Raw genomic sequence first — 20,735 nt, forward strand, 5'->3', positions numbered from 1 at the left:
GACCCCCAGGTTAGCTAGTGAGTGACAGTCGCCTCCAGTTAGGTAGTGAGTGACAGGGACCCCGATAGCGAGTGACAGGGAGCACCTTTAGGTAGTGAGTGAGTGCCAGGGAGCCCCTTTAGGCAGTGAGTGAGTGACAGGAAGCCCCTTTAGGCAGTGAGTGAGTGCCAGGGAGCCCCTTTAGGCAGTGAGTGAGTGACAGGAAGCCCCTTTAGGCAGTGAGTGAGTGACAGGGAGCCCCTTTAGGCAGTGAGTGAGTGACAGGGAGCCCCTTTAGGGAGTGAGTGAGTGACAGGGAGCCCCTTTAGGGAGTGAGTGAGTGACAGGGAGCCCCTTTAGGGAGTGAGTGAGTGACAGGGAGGCCCTTTAGGGAGTGAGTGAGTGACAGGGAGGCCCTTTAGGGAGTGAGTGAGTGACAGGGAGGCCCTTTAGGAAGTGAGTGAGTGCCAGGGAGCCCCTTTAGTGAGTGAGTGCCAGGGAGCCCCTTTGGGGAGTGAGTGCGTGCCAGGGAGCCCCTTTAGGGAGTGAGTGCGTGCCAGGGAGCCCCTTTAGGGAGTGAGTGACAGGGAGCCCCTTTAGGGAGTGAGTGAGTGACAGGGAGCCCCTTTAGGGAGTGAGTGAGTGACAGGGAGCCCCTTTAGGGAGTGAGTGACAGGGAGCCCCTTTAGGGAGTGAGTGAGTGAGTGACAGGGAGCCCCTTTAGGGAGTGAGTGCGTGCCAGGGAGCCCCTTTAGGGAGTGGGTGCGTGCCAGGGAGCCCCTTTAGGAAGTGGGTGCGTGCCAGGGAGCCCCTTTAGGGAGTGAGTGAGTGACAGGGAGCCCCTTTAGGGAGTGAGTGCGTGCCAGGGAGCGCCTTTAGGGAGTGGGTGCGTGCCAGGGAGCCCCTTTAGGGAGTGAGTGAGTGACAGGGAGCCCCTTTAGGGAGTGAGTGAGTGACAGGGAGCCCCTTTAGGGAGTGAGTGAGTGACAGGGAGCCCCTTTAGGGAGTGAGTGCGTGCCAGGGAGCCCCTTTAGGGAGTGGGTGCGTGCCAGGGAGCCCCTTTAGGGAGTGAGTGACAGGGAGCCCCTTTAGGGAGTGAGTAAGTGCCAGGGAGCCCCTTTAGGGAGTGAGTGAGTGAGTGCCAGGGAGCCCCTATAGGGAGTGAGTGCCAGGGGAGCCCCTTTAGGGAGTGAGTGAGTGACAGGGAGCCCCTTTAGGGAGTGAGTGAGTGACAGGGAGCCCCTTTAGGGAGTGAGTGAGTGACAGGGAGCCCCTTTAGGGAGTGAGTGAGTGACAGGGAGCCCCTTTAGGCAGTGAGTGAGTGACAGGGAGCCCCTTTAGGCAGTGAGTGAGTGACAGGGAGCCCCTTTAGGGAGTGAGTGACAGGGAGCCCCTTTAGGGAGTGAGTGCGTGCCAGGGAGACCCTTGAGTGAGTGAGTGAGTGACAGGGAGGCCCCCCTCTAGCCGCCGCCGCTCCCCCCCTACCTCTCAGCAGACCTCAGGATCAGCGGCGACCCGACCAGATGTACGAGCGGGCGCTGGACGCACCCGCTCGATATGCGGAAGTGATGTCACTTCCGCATATCAGTGCGGGCGCTGGGTCCTAGCGCCCGCACGATTGGTCGCCGGCTCGCCGCCTGATCCTGAGGTCTGAGACGGTCAGTGGCGCGGCGGCTGGAGGAAGCCGCTGAGTCTTGACAGAGGAGGCGGCCGGGCGGAGATCCGTGGCACCCCAGGAAAGATTGGGGGCACGTGCCCCCCTAAAACAGGGCTAGCGACGCCCCTGAGTGTTGTTGTGATGGCAACCATTATTTTTGTATAGTCCTTACACTCTAAAGGTGCATACACACATTCAATTTTGACTTGCCAATCACTGACCAATTTAACCACCTCCATGTAGTGTGAGGGCCAATAGACTTTGAATTCTATTAACAGATTGTGAAGGTAAGCTCTCATACTACATGGAAGTGGTAAAACTGGCTAATCATTGGCCAATCAAAATTGGATGTGTGTACCAGGCTTTAGGCCTTCATAAACACTGTTACGGTTACACCTGGAGGAGAGGCAGCTCCACACTGAGACCCATCTAAGAGAGGCTCTGTTCAGACACAACATGATGAGTTTTTCTGATTACAGGTAATAGCACTGTGGGTCACACAATGACACATGTTGGGTTATAAAGGCCATTTGGCTGCATTAAAGTGCACCTGAAAAGAGCTCATTGCCTGGCAGACAGGAAGCTGTTCATGTGTCCATGTGAAAGAGTCCTTAAAGAGTTAGTAGGGGTGAAAGACAAGCCTCAATTACCCCCTGAATTTTAAAGAAGAGGCTACAAAACAGGCATTTGTAACAATCTGAAGTTCTGCTCAGACTGACAGCACTGAAGTGTCACTTACACAGGAGTCAGTTTACTGCTTGAACTAAGCATTTCTGATTTTACACCTGCTGACGAGTCCATTTAAAAGCGCTATGTGTGCAAAACAGCAATAATTTATGCATGTCTGGAATACAAGGGCAGAAAGGAATAATTTACATCACACCATTCACTTTTCTGAAGGACCCAGTCTCCTTCTTGGAAAGAATATAGTAATATATTCTGTTTAAGCTGCAACTAAAGTTACCAAAAACAACTATCTTCATCACCTGCAGAATCTTTAATTTCAGAGGCATAGGTATGAAAGTTCTTCCCATTTGCAGTAATTAAATTTCAAAGCATTGTCAAACTGGCACCACCAAGAGATGAATGTTCACATTTGCCTTATAAGGAGTCTGTGGGGACTACCTATAAAGAACGTTGATTTTAAAAAAATATCTTCAGTGTCATTATCTTCACTTTCTACAAGTTTATTATCAGGTGTCTGTCTAGAGTAAATGCCACCATTTTTAATTTAGTTGAGTGGACTCTCATGTTTTCATGTTAAATGAGTGCATTGCACATGAATGAAAACTGACCTGAATTTAATATTTTCTATTTGAAAATGGCACTATTTACTCACTGCCTAATAATCAACTGGGTATTATGGTTAATGTGGTTCACTTCAGCAATATAACAAGGGATTAAGGGTAATCTAGTCCACTGCAGTCCATACAATGAAAAAGAAGTACCTGTGCCAATATTTCAGGGTTGGGACAAATGGAAGAAACGTTGGCAGTGATGGTCTAGAAATAGGCCTCAAACCATCTCATAATTGTTACAACTAACACTGGACCCTTCTTTGTACTCAGACAATCTAAGCTAGTACCTCTAAATCAATGTACAATTTGTGTTACATGATCCTCAGCTCTTGGTTCTCAGTGACTTGAACACTTAGTGGACAGGTGACAACTAGAGATGGATGGCCCTGCCTAGGAGAACTCACGGAGAAGCATGTGATCAGTTCAATCAGCTAATAGATTTAAGGTTCTGATTTGCTAATCCTGATTATGCGTTAAGTTCTCCTAGGCATGGCTATCCCTAGTGACAACCATATTCGCTGAACTAAAACTACTCTGCGAGTTCTGGTTTTCCCACACAAGAAGTCTTGGGACAAGTTTCAGAAAACACCAATTTACAAAAAATGTATATTCTGACTCTGTAAACTACAGAAGTTTCACATGTAAATACAAAAAAAACATGCATTTCTGGGCAGGGTACGCCTCTTCTGCTGTGCCAAGATCTATTGAACTATCCCTGTTCTAATGTACAACGCTCATAATATGTTCTCTCTTTAAAAATAGACATTACCGATAATAAAAATACATCTGTTTATAGACTTACATTGCCGTCCTTTCTCATGCTGAGGAGAGAAGCAAACACGACTGTGATTACTGTTCTCAGACTTGTTCTGGAACTGGGAACATCTCAGGATCTCTGGCCAGGAGGAATTGACCACTTCCAGCACAGGCCCACAGCCATCTTGTGCGGCTTCACAGAATGATCGGCATGGTAGCAATGTCTGACTGTTGAAATAAGGAAGAAAGTCTTGTAAACAGTTTAGCTGTTGGCAATAGCAAGCATAGAATTTACCAGATTGTATGTCAATTACTAGAGCTAGAACATTAAGCAATATTAAGTATGTATTGTGGATAGAGAAATAGTAAGTCCTTCAAAACACAGATGGCCCTCTACTTTAAATAGGTTCCATGAGATTGTGTGCAATTTGAATCCTGTGTTAAAGATGGTGAAACGTGGATAAATGATTTACTTTCCGACAATTTGTTTGTTTTCCATGTGCTCTTAAAGGGTTTTCAACTATACAATACTGTGTAACATTAACAAAATTATGTAATTACAAAAACACAGTATTGTATAATTTGTACAAGAAGCTAACTTTGTAATTCTGAAACTCTATATTCCTGTTTTGTTGTTTTTCGGCTGTATTTACTCAATGCATCCTTCAACAGCAGCCAAGTGAAAGACATAATGGCATCAGTTAACAATTAAATGTTAAAAAAAAAAAAAAAATGGACATGGATAAAGAAACACATATGTGGTGATCCGTAACCCATCTCAGGGATTTATTTTTTTATTTTTTACTGCTGCTATGATAATTTTCACTTAGCAGCTATAAGTTCATTGAGGAAATGCAGCTGGTAAAACTGTTTTGTTGCATCTTCATTTCAGGTTGCAAAGCAATAAAAAGCATTTTTGAGCGGGGGCAATTTTGTTTACATACCTACTATAAAAAAGGAGCCTAAGGTGTCCACCAATGATACAATCCTACCAAATCTATGTAGTAGACAGTTAAACTAAGTGAATATACTTTACATGGATACTTTTAATAGTCTAATGTATTATGCAGAAGTGGTAAGATTGTACAATCAAGATTGAATCATTAATGAGCGCCATTAGTGTTTTGAACAGGTTTTTTTTTGCCTTGAAGTAAACCGAGGAGGAGCCTTCAAGTTGCATTTTGGGTTTGTTGATCAATATTTGCCATTCACAATAGTAGAATGTGAGTTCCTCGGATAAGGGTCACTGAAAAAACTGGGTGGAGGAAGGAGGTGCTCCAGGTTTGTGAGGGCATTTCACAGCAGAAGCCACTTCATCAGATCAAGTAAAAGTGCGTGATGAGGCTTTCACTATGAAATGAGTTGCCCTAAAGTGCATAATAAATTAGGTTTTTTTTTTTGAGAACCCCATGTCCGTGCTTCTTGAAGGTAAGACCCTCTTTACCATCTATTGTACCACACAATATATACACCCTTACTACCCATGGGCACCTCCTACATATAAAATACTGCCTACGAATATTTGAAGTTTTACCATATGCACACAGGTTTCTATGAAAACTCCCACCATCAATTTGGATTACTTAACATTGAAGACTTGAGTCAAACATTAATAACTCATCCTTCCCTCTCCCTTCACATCCATGTGGAGTTCTTAGACAGTCTAAGCACTACAAGTGCCTGCAGAATTCTCAATGTATGTGATAAATATTCATATGGAGTAAAGAAAACCCCAAACAGCATAAATTCACTTCAAAGTTCTGAATTGGAGAAAATAAACATAACTTCATATGCTTTGTTCTAGGTTGGTTTATTCAAAGGAAAACAGCTACAAAAGTAAACAATGTGCTCTATATTTACTGCCACGTGTTTCCAAGAACACAAGCCTATATTGTTTACTAATCAAACTGCACATTGTTAAGTAATTTAGTAACTGAGGTTGAATGATATTTATAAGAAAAATGTATACCCAAGAATGATTATATTTTGAAAATCATTAGATTCCAACTCATGCTGACCACACAGATTTTAGACTAGTTCTTTGATGGAATCACAAAAAAACAAAGAAAAAAAGAAAAACCTAGTAACTAAATGCATATTTATTTTTTGTCTCATTTAGATTACAGTATCTGACCAAAGTTTCCACCTTCAAAATGTACTAATTTAAGTAATGTTAAGAAGAGAAATCCTCACAATTCATATATTGTTATTTACGAAGTTATAAATTGATTTTATTAGTAACACAGATTTCAGGCAAATTCAATCAAAATTATTACATCTGCCTGAAATTGATTCTGGTAATCCAAACTGATAAGTTTATTGGTGCCCAAGATGTCATGCCAAAAAGGCCCTCTCCTAAGTCAAACCACACCTGTAGTGAAAATACCGTAATGTAATGAATACAATTCCTCATTTATTTACAATATTAATTTACCAATTATTTATTCCATGTTTCCCATTGTAAAATCATTTCACATTTGGATTTACCCATATTTTTTTTAGACCAGGCATGGGCAAACTCGGCCCTCCAGCTGTTACGGAACTACAAGTCCCACAATGCATTTGCCTTTATGAGACATGACTGTGGCTGTCAGACTCCTGCAATGCATTGTGGGACTTGTAGTTCCTTAACAGCTGGAGGGCCAAGTTTGCCCATGCCTGTTTTAGACTATAAAACACTCTGGGCTATAAGAAACATAGGTTTAGAGGACAAAAATTAGGGGAAAAAATATACTAAACCTGGTGTGTCCATGGTGCAGGGGCGTCTTATGGACTTTCCACCCCCGTCAATTATTATGTTCACCTTGTGCCCTCCTTGTACCTTGTGTCTCTGTGGGAGTCAGTCTCGGAGGCAGGCCCACAGCTCTGTCATTGGGGCAAAATACTTGCTCCAATGACGGAGCTTCCAAGACCAATTAGAAAAGGGAGCCACACTGTATGTATTATCCTCTGGGAAAAGAATGACATGGGGCAAAGGAGGACACGGGCAAGGAAGCACACACAGACAGAGTAGGACATGGGGCAGAGGGTAGACACGGGGTAAAGGAAGGGCACACACACATAGAGGATGGACACAGGGGGTGGGAGGAAGGGCACACACGTAGGGCAGAGGATGGAAACTGGGGAGCAAGGAAGGGCGCACACACAGGGCAGAGGATTGTTACGGGGGGGTAAAGAAGGGCACACACACAGGGCAGAAGATGGACACAGGGGATCAATGAAGGGCACACACACACAGGGCAGAGGAGTGTCACGAGGGGGGGAGGAGGGGCACACACACAGGGCAGAGGATGGACACAGGGGAGCAAGGAAGGGCACACACACACACACACAGGGCAGAGGAGTGTCACGAGGGGGGGAGGAGGGGCACACACACTGGGCAGAGGATGGACACAGGGGAGCAAGGAAGGGCACACACACACACACAGGGCAGAGGACTGACACAGGGGGCCAGAGGATGACACACAGTGCAAGGAAAGGACAGGGGCAGGGGGTATACAAGTAATTATGGGGGGACATTTGGACTATGAGATGCACTGACTTTAACCCCCACACACTTTTGGGGAGAAAAAGTGCATCTTATAATCCAAAAAATATGGTACGGCATTCTACCTACAGTGCCTCTTTAACACAAGCTTCAATCACAGGATAATTCTAGTAAACAAGGATCTGACTTTCTGTTTTTCAACATATGGTATATGTAGGATAACTGTGGCAGGCATTAGGTGTCTATGTTACAGGTTTTTCCAAGGATAAGAGATGTAACATTCATGTGTGATTGTTCAAAACAGAAAACTAATAAAACTTGGAGCACCCAAGGCCATCACTGTTCAGAAAAAAACAGTACCTGCTTTTCTTGTTTGCAAAAACACCTGACAATTTACAGGTTTAAATACTGAACATTCTAAGTATTAATAACGAAATAATCATTTAATAAAATGCTTAATAAAAACAACATTAAAAGCATATTTGCACACAGCCTGTAAAGTACAGGGGGTTCTCATTCTGCATAAATTTAAAACAACACAATGGTTTCAATTCACAAAGTCTTAGTGCTGTAAGGAAGCGCGGAAGCGCAGCCGCTCGCTCTCAGAGCGGGGCGGCTGCTTCCGCATCCAGCATGGCGGCGCCGCATGAAGGAGCCGCCGCACGCCGCGTGAGCAGCGGTGAACGCGGAAAGGCCGCCGCGTGCAGTGCGGCGGCTCCCGCGGCGGACGCCAGGGACAGTGCTGGTGTGGCTCGGACTCATAGTCCACTAGCGTTGGTAGTGACGCGCGCGCTAACTGAGGCAGAAAATATGACGGCCTGAAGTGAGTCAGCTGACCAGGCTGGTCAGCTGACTCTGGCTCCACTTCTCATTGGTCCAGCACTTAGGGAGGTGCTGGAGAGATACCTGTGTATATATACTGCTGGCTGTTCAGTTGCTGGTTGTCTGGCATTGCGATCACAAACGTGGGAGCACTCAGACCCTTAGTCAGATCCTTAAGTGTGCCGGGACCAGCTGGAGCTGTAATCCTACACTTAGCTAGATTCTGTTGATAGCTTAAAGTACTAGTTTGATTGTGATTATCTGTTATGACTCTTTGCCTGCCTGACTATCCTCCTGAACTCTGATCTTGTACCTTGCCATTCTGATACTCTGTTGCCGTACACCGGCTCGTCCTTAAACTCTGCTTCTGCCTCCTGATTTTGTACCTCGATATATCTGATACCCTGTTGCCGAACCCTGCCTGTACCTTGACTCCGCCTCCGCCTTCTGAATCTGTAATTTATCTGTCCGTGTGTTTACGACCTGGCTTGTCCGACCTCGAGAACCGACCTTACTATTAGAGGCGGTTCCCTGTCTTGTTAGTGACACTTCCTCCAGAGTGTCACTTTCAGATAGTCCTTCCTTCTCTCAGCCTGACTCCTCCCGCCTTGGAGAGTTCAGGTCTTCGGGAGGAATCTGTGCAGTACTCCTCACTGCTCTGAGGCCTAGTCCTCTTAAGTGTTACTGTTACACCAAACACTACACTCTACTCAGGTGAACAGAGGTTAGCTGGTATATCGGATTATCAGTGATACTGAAGATCACTTATAATCTGGTATACATCTGTATTCCCAGTGATACTGCAGATCACCGGTAATTAGATCCTCTCTGTGCTTCACCGATCGTTACAAGTGCATTCGGTAAAGCAAACAGCAGCTGATTTTACCAAACATTTTGTGTAATAACAATTCTGTTACTGCAATAAAAACTGAAATTACTGACTAGTGAAGAAAATTACCGGCTTGTGAGGTAAATACCTCAATTATGTAAATTCATAAAGATTAGAGCATGAAGTAAAACCAAGAGAGATGTTCGGTATATCTCCAGCATGGAGCTGTGGGTAGCTAACACTCAGCCATTCGGAACGGTTATAGAAAGGAAGAAACAGAGCAGAGAAAAGGTAAAAACAAAACTAAATTAAACTAAACTAAACTAAATTAAAATATATATATATATATATATATATATATATATATATATATATATATATATATATATATATATATATATATATATATATATATATATATATATATATATATATATATATATATATATATATACACAGTGGCTTGCAAAAAAGCATTCAGCCCCCTTGAAGTTTTCCACATTTTGTCACATTACTGCCATAAACATGAATCTATTTTATTGGAATATCCTGTGAAAGACCAATACAAAGTGGTGTACACGTGAGAAGTGGAACGAAAATCATACGGGATTCCAAACATTTTTTACAAATCAATAACTGCAAAGTGGGGTGTGCATAATTATTCAGCCCCCTGAGTCAATACTTTGTAGAACCACCTGTTGCTACAATTACAGCTGCCAGTCTTTTAGGGTATGCCTCTACCAGCTTTGCACATCTAGAGACTGAAATCCTTGCCCATTCTTCTTTGCAAAACAGCTCCAGCTCAGTCAGATTAGATGGACAGAGTTTGTGAACAGCAATTTTCAGATCTTGTCACAGATTCTCTATTAGATTTAGATATGGACTTTGACTGGGCCATTCTAAACACATGGATATGTTTTGTTTTAAACCGTTCCATTGTTGCCCTGGCTTTATGTTTAGGGTCGTTGTCCTGCTGGAAGGTGAACCTCCGCCCCAGTCTCAAGTCTTTTGCAGACTCCAAGAAGTTTTCTTCCAAGATTGCCCTGTATTTGGCTCCATCCATCTTCCCATCAACTCTGACCAGCTTCCCTGTCCCCGCTGAAGAGAAGCACCCCCAGAGCATGATGCTGCCACCACCATATATGACAGTGGGGATGGTGTGTTTAGAGTGATGTGCAGTGTTAGTTTTCCGCCACACATAGCGCTTTGCATTTAGGCCAAAAAGTTCAATTTTGGTCTCATCTGACCAGAGCACCTTCTTCCACATGTTTGCTGTGTCCTCCACATGGCTTGTGGCCGACTGCAAATGGGACTTCTTATGCTTTTCTGTTAACAATGTCTTTCTTCTTGCCACTCTTCCATTAAGGCCAACTTTGTGCAGTGCACGACTAATAGTTGTCCTATCGACAGATTCCCCCACCTGAGCTGTAGATCTCTGCAGCTCGTCCAGAGTCACCATGGGCCTCTTGACTGCATTACTGATCAACGCTCTCCTTGTTCGGCCTGTGAGTTTAGGTTTACGGCCTTGTCTTGGTAGGTTTACAGTTGTGCCATACTCCTTCCATTTCTGAATGATCGCTTGAACAGTGCTCCGTGGGATGTTCAAGGCTTTGGAAATCTTTTTGCAGCCTTAGCCTGCTTTAAATTTCTCAATAACTTTATCCCTGACCTGTCTGATGTGTTCTTTGGACTTCATGGTGTTGTTGCTCCCAATATTCTCTTAGACAACCTCTGAGGCCGTCACAGAGCAGCTGTATTTGTACTGACATTAGATTACACACAGGTGCACTCTATTTAGTCATTAGCACTCATCAGGCACTGTCTATGGGCAACTGACTGCACCCAGACCAAAGGGGGCCGAATAATTATGCACACCCCACTTTGCAGTTATTGATTTGTAAAAAATGTTTGGAATCAATATATATATACACAGTGGAGGAAATAATTATTTGACCCCCTCACTGATTTTGTAAGTTTGTCCAATGACAAAGAAATGAAAAGTCTTAAAATAAACCTACCATTGAAATGATACTGTTCTAACAGTGGCAGATAGCACATCAAAAGGAAAATCGAAAAAATAACCTTAAATAAAAGATAGCAACTGATTTGCATTTCATTGAGTGAAATAAGTTTTTGAACCCCTACCAACCATTAAGAGTTCTGGCTCCCACAGAGTGGTTAGACACTTCTACTCAATTAGTCACCCTCATTAAGGACACCTGTCTTAACTAGTCACCTGTATAAAAGACACCTGTCCACAGAATCAATCAATCAAGCAGACTCCAAACTCTCCAACATGGGAAAGACCAAAGAGCTGTCCAAGGATGTCAGAGACAAAATTGTAGACCTGCACAAGGCTGGAATGGGCTACAAAACCATTAGCAAGAAGCTGGGAGAGAAGGTGACAACTGTTGGTGCGATTGTTCGAAAATGGAAGGAGCACAAAATGACCATCAATCGACCTCACTCTGGGGCTCCACGCAAGACTCTCACCTCGTGGGGTGTCAATGGTTCTGAGAAAGGTGAAAAAGCATCCTAGAACTACACGGGAGGAGTTAGTGAATGACCTCAAATTAGCAGGGACCACAGTCACCAAGAAAACCATTGGAAACACATTACACCGCAATGGATTAAAATCCTGCAGGGCTCGCAAGGTCCCCCTGCTCAAGAAGGCACATGTGCAGGCCCGTCTGAAGTTTGCCAATGAACACCTGAATGATTCTGTGAGTGACTGGGAGAAGGTGCTGTGGTCTGATGAGACCAAAATAGAGCTCTTTGGCATTAACTCAACTCGCTGTGTTTGGAGGAAGAAAAATGCTGCCTATGACCCCCAAATCACCGTCCCCACCGTCAAGCATGGGGGTGGAAACATTTTGCTTTGGGGGTGTTTTTCTGCTAAGGGCACAGGACAACTTAATCGCATTAACGGGAAAATGGACGGAGCCATGTATCGTGAAATCCTGAACGACAACCTCCTTCCCTCTGCCAGGAAACTGAAAATGGGTCGTGGATGGGTGTTCCAGCACGACAATGACCCAAAACATACAGCAAAGGCAACAAAGGAGTGGCTCAAGAAGAAGCACATTAAGGTCATGGAGTGGTCTAGTCAGTCTTCGGACCTTAATCCAATAGAAAACCTATGGAGGGAGCTCAAGCTCAGAGTTGCACAGAGACAGCCTCGAAACCTTAGGGATTTAGAGATGATCTGCAAAGAGGAGTGGACCAACATTCCTCCTAAAATGTGTGCAAACTTGGTCATCAATTACAAGAAACGTTTGACCTCTGTGCTTGCAAACAAGGGTTTTTCCACTAAGTATTAAGTCTTTTATTGTTAGAGGGTTCAAAAACTTATTTCACTCAATGAAATGCAAATCAGTTGCTATCTTTTATTTAAGGTTATTTTTTCGATTTTCCTTTTGATGTGCTGTCACTGTTAAAATAAACCTACCATTGAAATGATACTGTTCTGAGACTTTTCATTTCTTTGTCATTGGACAAACTTACAAAATCAGTTAGGGGTCAAATAATTATCTCCTCCACTGTATATATATATATATATATATATATATATATATATATATATATATATATATATATATATATATATATATATATATATATTTATATTATATATATATATATATATATATATATATATTTATATTATATATATATATATATATATATATATATATATATATATATATATATATATTATATTATATATATATATATAGTGTTAAACACTATCTCCACCTGCTTGGCAGTGATATGCATGAATTTACTGGGTCTAGGGGGGTCTAGGATGCTTGGAGGTCCAGGTTTTATGGGTTAGAAGAGGACAAATTTCATCACATAATGCTGCTGATCACAGTGTACCAATTCACTAAACTTGGTAATATTGTTGTGCGCTGCTAGAATAGGGTGATTTTGCCATTATTACCGCTGACAGTGTAACCTGAGCCATCTGCAGTAGTAATGGGAAGACTGCCATGCAATGCCTTGCGCACGGCAATCTTACTGCTGTTTAGTGAATCAGGGCCAGTATGTCTACTGTGCTTCCTTGATTACTGGAGAGCTTCAATATGTCCTCATTGCAACTTTGCCAGTTATCAAATTAATTGATTCGGGAGGGATGTTGCACCACCTTCTCCACTCCAACCCTGTTACCCAGCTGCTATGGCTTCACAGTTTCTACTGCATCACAGGTTGTCTTTAGAGCAGATCCGAGATGAAAAACTAACTCTAACAACTTGTTTATATATCTTATCTAAAGTTTAGATAGTTTACACAGCATATCTAGCTGCAAACAGCTTCAAACATTTATGATTATTTATTCCTGTGATACAATTAGGGAAGCCATGTTCTGTTTGTCACATTTTCACAGGCTGAGCCTGAGGGCTGGAGATGCTATCAGCTTGCCTATGTGAAAATTAAGTCCCCTCTCCTCCTCCCCTCTGCCTCTGAAATCTCTGGCTAGTAACCTCCTCCTGCCCAGAATGAGCTCTCATAAGCCCTTGCTACAGTGCCAAAGCACTGTGAAAAGCTGTGGGCGAGGCTTGTTTAGTTTATAGGGAATTACAGTATTAAAACAAAACAAAAAAAAAGTATTTGGCTTGAGGAATGCCCTAAACTATATGAAAGGAACACAATTATGCAAAGAGTAAAAGTTTATCTCGGATCCACTTTAAAGGACCACTATCTCGAAAAATTACAAAAAAAGAAGTATGTTTGTTCCAGAGTAAAATGAGCCATAATTTACTTTTCTCCTATGTTGCTGCACTTACAGTAGGAAGTAGAAATCTGAAAGAACTGACAGGTTTTGGACTAATCCATCTCTTCATGGGGGATTCTCAGCACGGTTTCTATTCTTTATAAAGACATTAGCTAAAAAGGATTTATACAATGATGCTGGCCAGCTTCCCTGCTCGCTGCACACCTTTTTGGGCAGCTGGACAGAGCAATTGCCATTCACTAAGTGCTTTTGAAAATAAACAAAACCCTGAGAATTCTTCATGAGGAGACGGGCTAGTACAAAACCTGTCGGTTCTGTCAGATTTCTACTAGCTACTGGAAGTGACAGCAACGTGGGAGAAAAGGAATTTATGGCTCATTTTACTCTGGAAGAAACATACTTCTTATTTTTATGTGTTTACGTTTATTTTAAATTTTACGGTTTTTGCAATAGTGGTCCTCTAATAAAAATCTTCATTTCAGGACTGTTTTCCCTTTTTGGTAGAAGCCTTAACCAGGGCTATGAAATCCTGAACTTCAGAGCAAGTGAGGTATGGTCTATTGTTAGTGGCGAAGCAGTTATGCCAACACCAAACCAACAAATGCTGATTCGAGTAATACCTCTCTAGCTGATGGCCAGTTTGGTTATTGATTGTGTTTACCTTGACTGTTGAATGCTCTCAGACTTGACAAACAGACATCTGACCATAACACCAAGGATATATCCTCTACCTTAGCCTTGACAAAGGGGTCCGGATAGGCCCTGAAACTATCATCGCTGTTACCGTCAGATGTCGGTTTGTGTATGATGGGACAATAAACTTCAACTGTTCCTGATATAAAAGTCACTGTGTGGACCCCTACTTTGTTCCTATAGATTGCAGAATAAGTCTACAAAATCATATAGAAGTCTCTGTAGTTTACATTTGTATGGTTCTAATCCACCATCATGCCTGAAGAAGAAATGTAATCTTTTGAAAGCTTTCAAGTAAACTTTGTACTGAATGTTTGACTATTTAAAGTACCTTATACTTCTATTAAATCACAATCCATTAATTGATGTATGTGTCGGGATGGCTAATAATCACCGATACCTAATCTGGTTGCATTTCTTATGAAAACACAAGAAACCGGCAGTTTATGTGCTGTCCATCAGTTCTGTGCTTTCATTTTTTTTACCTACTCCTGAAAAATAACAGAATGGAATCAGCAATTTACAATCCAAGTGCCAGAGGTTATGACACGTTGTGTTTTTTTGTTTTTATGGCAGCTGGATTTCTACATCTAAACTTATAAAAGGATTGTCTAAGGACATTAGAGAATGCGGTTTGTGTTTTCACTTGGACATAAACACCCTGTAAATTTGAAGCATGATTGTGAAAGCAAAAATCATCATCATGCTTACAGATTAGAATTAGATTTGGTTTCGCCCAAATTTCACACAGGAATTCGTCTTGGCATATCGCAGCTGCTCCTCTCAGAATAGCACAGGCAGGCTCCATGTTTATGGTCACAGTGCAAGAAGTGATAATAGTTTGTGAAGTACAATGGTTGAGCAATGAGCACAGGACTGGATAGAAAGCTGCATCTGTACATCCAAAATTACAGCGACTCCCAGATTCTAACAGGAGACCACTTTCATAACTTTACCCATCCTAAAGGGGTGCAGACTTACTTACTCCTTTGCAGCAATGTGAATCAGTTGGCAAACAATATATATATATTAATTTATTTTTTTTCCTCCCTCACGCAGGTTCAGCCCACTTCATCAGGACAAGTATGCGCCAAAACAATGTAGTGGAGCTTTGAGTGCCTGATGAAGTGGGTTGACCTCACAAAAGGCATCACCATTGTCTCATAAATAGTAACATTCTTACACCGTTATTAGTGTCATCTTCTGAGGTAAGCCACCTCTTCTGTTTCACTGTATTAATATTTAGTATTATTAATTTGTGGAGCGCCAGCATCTTCTGTGGCGCTGTACAACAGCATACAGGGTATAACAATACAAAATAAACAACACAACAAATAATACAAGACAATGGGTGATTACCACTGAAGCAGTGAACAAATCAACTACAGATTTTTACACAGGGGCAGGAGGTATGCACACACATTACACAGCATTGTGAGACAAAAGGGGAAGAGAGCCCTGACCAAAACACCTTACAGTCTATAGGTTTAAGGGATAGGATAGTAGGTAAAGGGAAGCGGTGTCTGAGATGGTAGAAATGGTGGTCAGTGACTGAAGTGTCCTAGATAGGAGAGTATGCTTGCCTGAAGAGGTGAGTTCTTCAGCACCTAAAAAGAGTAAGTGTGGGCAAGTCGCAGATGTGTTGATGGGGAGTGTTCCAGAGGAGGGGAGAGAGTTGAGAGAAATCTTGTAAGCAGGAGTGAGAAGTATTTATATAGTGCGGACATTTTCTGCAGTGCTGTACAAAGTGACATACTGTCTTGCCACTTAACTGCCCCGCAGAGGAGCTCACAATCTAATCTGGTTTTAACCTAGTTTTATTCTGATCTGGGCGCCTCTTTCCCCCACTTGTTATGAGACATACTAGATTAACAGCACAATAATTTAAAGAGAATCTATATTGTTAAAATTGCACAAAAGTAAACATACCAGTGCGTTAGGGGACATCTCCTATTCCCCTCTGTCACAATTTTGCCGCTCCCCGCCGCATTAAAAGTAGTCAAAAGCAGTTTTAAAAAGTTTGTTTATAAACAAACAAAATGGCCACCAAAACAGGAAGTAGGTTGATGTACAGTATATCCACACATAGAAAATACATCCATACACAAGCAGGCTGTATACAGCCTTCCTTTTGAATCTCAAAAGATCATTTGTGTGTTTACCTTTTGTCCCCTGCAGCTCTCATCCACTGAATAGTGACAGCCAGGCTGATCGTTTCTTCCTGCAGACAGCTCTGCCCGGTGTCTGTAATTCCTCAGTATGTGTCAGCCCAGCTCCTTTCACAGCCTAACAGAGGAGGATTTTTATCCAGCTCTCTTATCTCACTGATAAGAGAGCAGAGACGCTGCTGGCTTATGTAAATAACACACACACTGGAGTGTGCATAGAGGGGCCTGGAGACTGTGCATAACAGATTAGCACGGAAGAGTTGGCAGCCTTCCAGACACAGGGCGACAAGTCCGACAGGGGAAAGATACATTGATTTATTACAGAGACAGTGATAGTAGAAAGTGCTGCAGTAAGCCAGAGCACATTAGAATAGATTTAGGAACTTGTAGGATGGTAGAAAACAGGATGAAATTTTTGTTACAGAGTCTCTTTAAGCCTATAGTATTTCTGCTACCAGAATATAAATGGTGCTGTTTGTATTTTATGTTGACTTGACGCATGATAAAGGGAAAAAAAGATGATAAAATGGACTTGACAGCAAGAGAATTAACAGTTGTGTGTCTGTTAGGTGCGTACACACGCGCAATTAGTTTTGCCCATTACAATCAAGTTTGGATTGTTGGGACAACACTGCAGAGAACAGGCACAATACAGACATTACTTGGCTACAGCTAAACTGTGCGTGCTGTTCAAAGAAGGGAAGAGGAGGTATGACAGTGATGGTGTTCAATAACATGATTGCCTGTTGGGGTTGCCAAGACCCTGACCCTGTTCCTGTCTCTTGTGCCCACTGAACTCATGCTTTTTCCCCAACTTCACTTCCCATCCAAACCGGACTGCAACTTGACTTAACCTCAGACACCCTCCTTGAGCAAGCATACATGATCTACTACACATTGTGGCCAATTCATGCTGTGACTCTGTAAGGACAAACCTAGGGTCTGTGACCCGAGTCCTTAGGACCAAAGAGTCTGGAGAAGGGCTCTGATGAAGACTGAGGGAGTCCTTACATTCAGTTCCCTGGGTGAGCCCAGATCACCTGCCAGAGCCAACATTATGGCATCACATCTATACAGGAGAACTTAAAATAAGTTATTGAGCCCTGCATGTAAAACTCACAGAAGGTATATAAAAGGAAAAATAGACCTGGCTTTGTGTAGGCACTGTATGCAGCCCATTACAGCCAACTGCAACAATCAGTTTCAAAAATGAGGATCTTGCAAACCCATGCTAGAGGAAATGAGCTACTATATTGGCTGGCTGCCACTGTGGCTTATCCTGTGTGGAGTACCCCTTGTTTTATTAGCTGTGCTACCAAAGAGAATAGAGTCATTTGAGTAATCCCTGGGAACAGTTTCTCCTACAGCCAGGATAAACTCTGAGCAACTGAGATCATTTGTTGCAATACACTAGTAATACAAGGATTAATTGCTTTATAAGTTATATCCACATGTCCTCCTCTTGCATAGCACCATTATTTAGAGCCTTTACTACAGTGGTTAGCATCCTTTCAAAGCCATAACTAGCAAGCAAGCAATATTAGCCATTTGTTACTTTATACAAAAGATAATAGAATTGTTTTAATATTTGACACTGTATAGAATGTATAATAAATCCCTTCTTTATTATTTAGGCTTAATTGCACATTAAACAAAACACAACTTTTCAGAACTTTGCAGAATTGACTGTTACATTAACGCTTTCATGCCTGAATGGGTTTCATACTTAAAGGACCACTATCACAAAAATCGTAACATTTAAAATGTTTGTAAAGACAAACAAATAAGAAGTCCATTTCTTCCAGAGTAAAATGAGCCATAAATGACTTTTCTCCTATGTTGCTGTCACTTACAGTAGGTAGTAGAAATCTGACAGAACAGACATGTTTTGGACTAGTCTATCTCATAATGGGGGGATTCTCAGGGTTTTGTTTATTTTCAAAAGCATTTAGTGAATGGCAGTAGAACCATCCATCAAAAAAGTGTGTAGCAAGTAGAGAGGCTGGCCAGCATCATTGTATAATTCCTTTTCAAGGAATGTCTTTATAAAGGATAAAGGCCATGCTGATAATCCCCTATGAAGAGATGGACTAGCGCAAAACCTGTCGGTTTTGTCAGATTTCGACTACCTACTGTAAGTGACAGCAACATGGGAGAAAAGCAATTTATAGCTCATTTTACTCTTAAAAAAAAAAACATACAGTACTTCTTAAATTTTATGATTTTCTCGACAGTGGTCCTTTAAGTGACCAGAAATTATTTTTTTTGTCATTAAGATTTATTACCAGTTAATGGCAAACAACTTAACTGTTTTTGAGGGGCACAAACAAGCCTTCCTTTTGGTCCTGCATTCTAAAAATGTGTCTTTTCGACAAAGCGGAATCTGCAAGGAATCAACAAAGAAAATTCAATGCAATGGTCACTTCCTGGTAGCGCTGGTCGCAAACGTCCGCTTTGGGGCAGGGGGGTACCACCTGTGTGAGCATGTACTCTTACATGCCCACTATACAAGGGGAGAGAGATCGGACTTTGCCCCCCGCAGATGTGCCTGCAAACCGCCACTGAAATGATGTCCCGCATAGCTGGACATACGATGTGCAACGGAAATTTTGCGATGTCCCGCTATGCGGGACATATAAGTGGAAAGGGTTAATGGTATCTGACCGCCTGGATTCAGGGTTAAAGGACAACTGTAGTGAGAGGGATATGGAGGCTGTTATATTTCCTTTTAAGCAATACCAGTTGCTTGGCTATCCTGCTGTTCCTCTGCTTCTACTACTTTTAGCGATAGACCCTGAACCCAGATCCGCAGATCAAGTGTTTCTGACCATGTCTGATCAGACAAGATTAGCTGCATGCCTGCTCCTGGTGTTATTCAGATGCTACTGCAGAAAAATAGATCAGCATGGCTGCCAGGCAACTGGTATTGTTCAAAAGAAAATAAATATGGAAGCCTCCATATTCTATATCAAATTAATGGATGTTCTGTAAAACGTGGGTTAGTTATGATGACTCAGAATAAGTTTATCAGTTTCAATAGAAGAATGCATTTTAATGGCTGTCACTTAAAAATGTGCATATATAACACCACTAAATGTGCTCGATTTACACCGCGGAACTCCACAATGCATTCATCAATAATTGGTTTTCATTTATTGGTTTCTCCTTTGAATATTTATTTATATTTCTTATTGAAAAGATACATTACACTTCTTGTATTTTGAATTCATAGAACATGGATGGGTTTTCGCTTTAAAGGTATTTCTTTCTGCTTACAAAGTAAGATATGCGTTTTTCACCTGCCGAGCTCGTCACATGGTTCTGGCAGCACAACAGCTCCATTCGCAAGGCTACTCTGATTGGCTGATGTAATAGTTCTGGAACGCTGACTGCTGTGCCGTTCTCAGAATGGAGATAAATGTGAGGACATCAGTGGTGTGGCGATACGGGGATCTATGTTCTACTGCAGTGGACTCCAGGAAATGCTTTTCTAAACTCCAAACTTAAGATAAAATATCTTAGAACCTTGAGGACACAGTGCAGCTTCTGACCCGTACCATAATATTCAAAATAAAAGATATTCCTGATGTTACTGACCATAAACATTACATACTGGAGCCAGAGATTAAACAAACAAATGTGTACTCGGAATAGTTGTAAACATTTTTTTCTGGTTCCACAAGACTGGGCCCTCTGGGCTGGGAAAACTCGTCAGCAAAGGGGAAAACTCATGGAAAATAAACCGTGTTAAATGATAGTCTATGGGCTGCATTGTAAAACGCAGCGCTCTGAAATTCGCAACATGCATTTTAAAATTGCACAGCATGTTGCTTCTTCCCAAATATTATATGCAAATTGCATGTGATTTGTACACAAGGTTTTCCTATGAGGTATAAAAAAGTATGCTTTTTGCGTGCATTTTTAAACACTTGATCTCATACTGTATTTTCATAAATAACAAGGCACATTATTTAAAAACCAAATGCATGAAAAATGCATGAAATTGCAAATGCAAAACATAACCGCATCTCACTGCGTTATAGCGCAGATGTCTCTGCTCAATGACACCTTCATTAAAGTATGCTAGAGCTCAAATCTATGAAGTATTGACCCTTTTTATCGCTTTCCTGATTTCAGAACCCATTTACTGACAGGAAAGTATTTTATGGCTGTTATTTCTTATCAGTGAGGGTTACGCTGTAGTCTGACCCAGTCCGACCCAGACAGAAACTGTCACTTGCATACCTGATGTTTAACTCTTTCAGGCAGAGCAAGAAAAAAAAAAAAGGAACACAGCATAGTTGTGTGCTT

At 42.1% G+C, this 20,735-nt stretch overlaps 1 protein-coding gene across 2 annotated transcripts in view; it reads right to left on the reverse strand.

Annotated features, from left to right (window-relative positions):
* Positions 1-20,735, reverse strand: part of CORIN (corin, serine peptidase) — a 279,818-nt gene that overhangs the window by 105,658 nt on the left and 153,425 nt on the right. For both annotated transcript variants that reach the window (XM_068278537.1, XM_068278536.1), the window contains exon 5: positions 3,737-3,918. In XM_068278537.1, the coding sequence (XP_068134638.1) occupies positions 3,737-3,918 (182 nt within the window). The remainder of the gene's footprint in view (positions 1-3,736; positions 3,919-20,735) is intronic.

The sequence above is a fragment of the Hyperolius riggenbachi genome, chromosome 1 (assembly GCF_040937935.1).
Source record: "Hyperolius riggenbachi isolate aHypRig1 chromosome 1, aHypRig1.pri, whole genome shotgun sequence".
NCBI lineage: Eukaryota > Metazoa > Chordata > Amphibia > Anura > Hyperoliidae > Hyperolius > Hyperolius riggenbachi.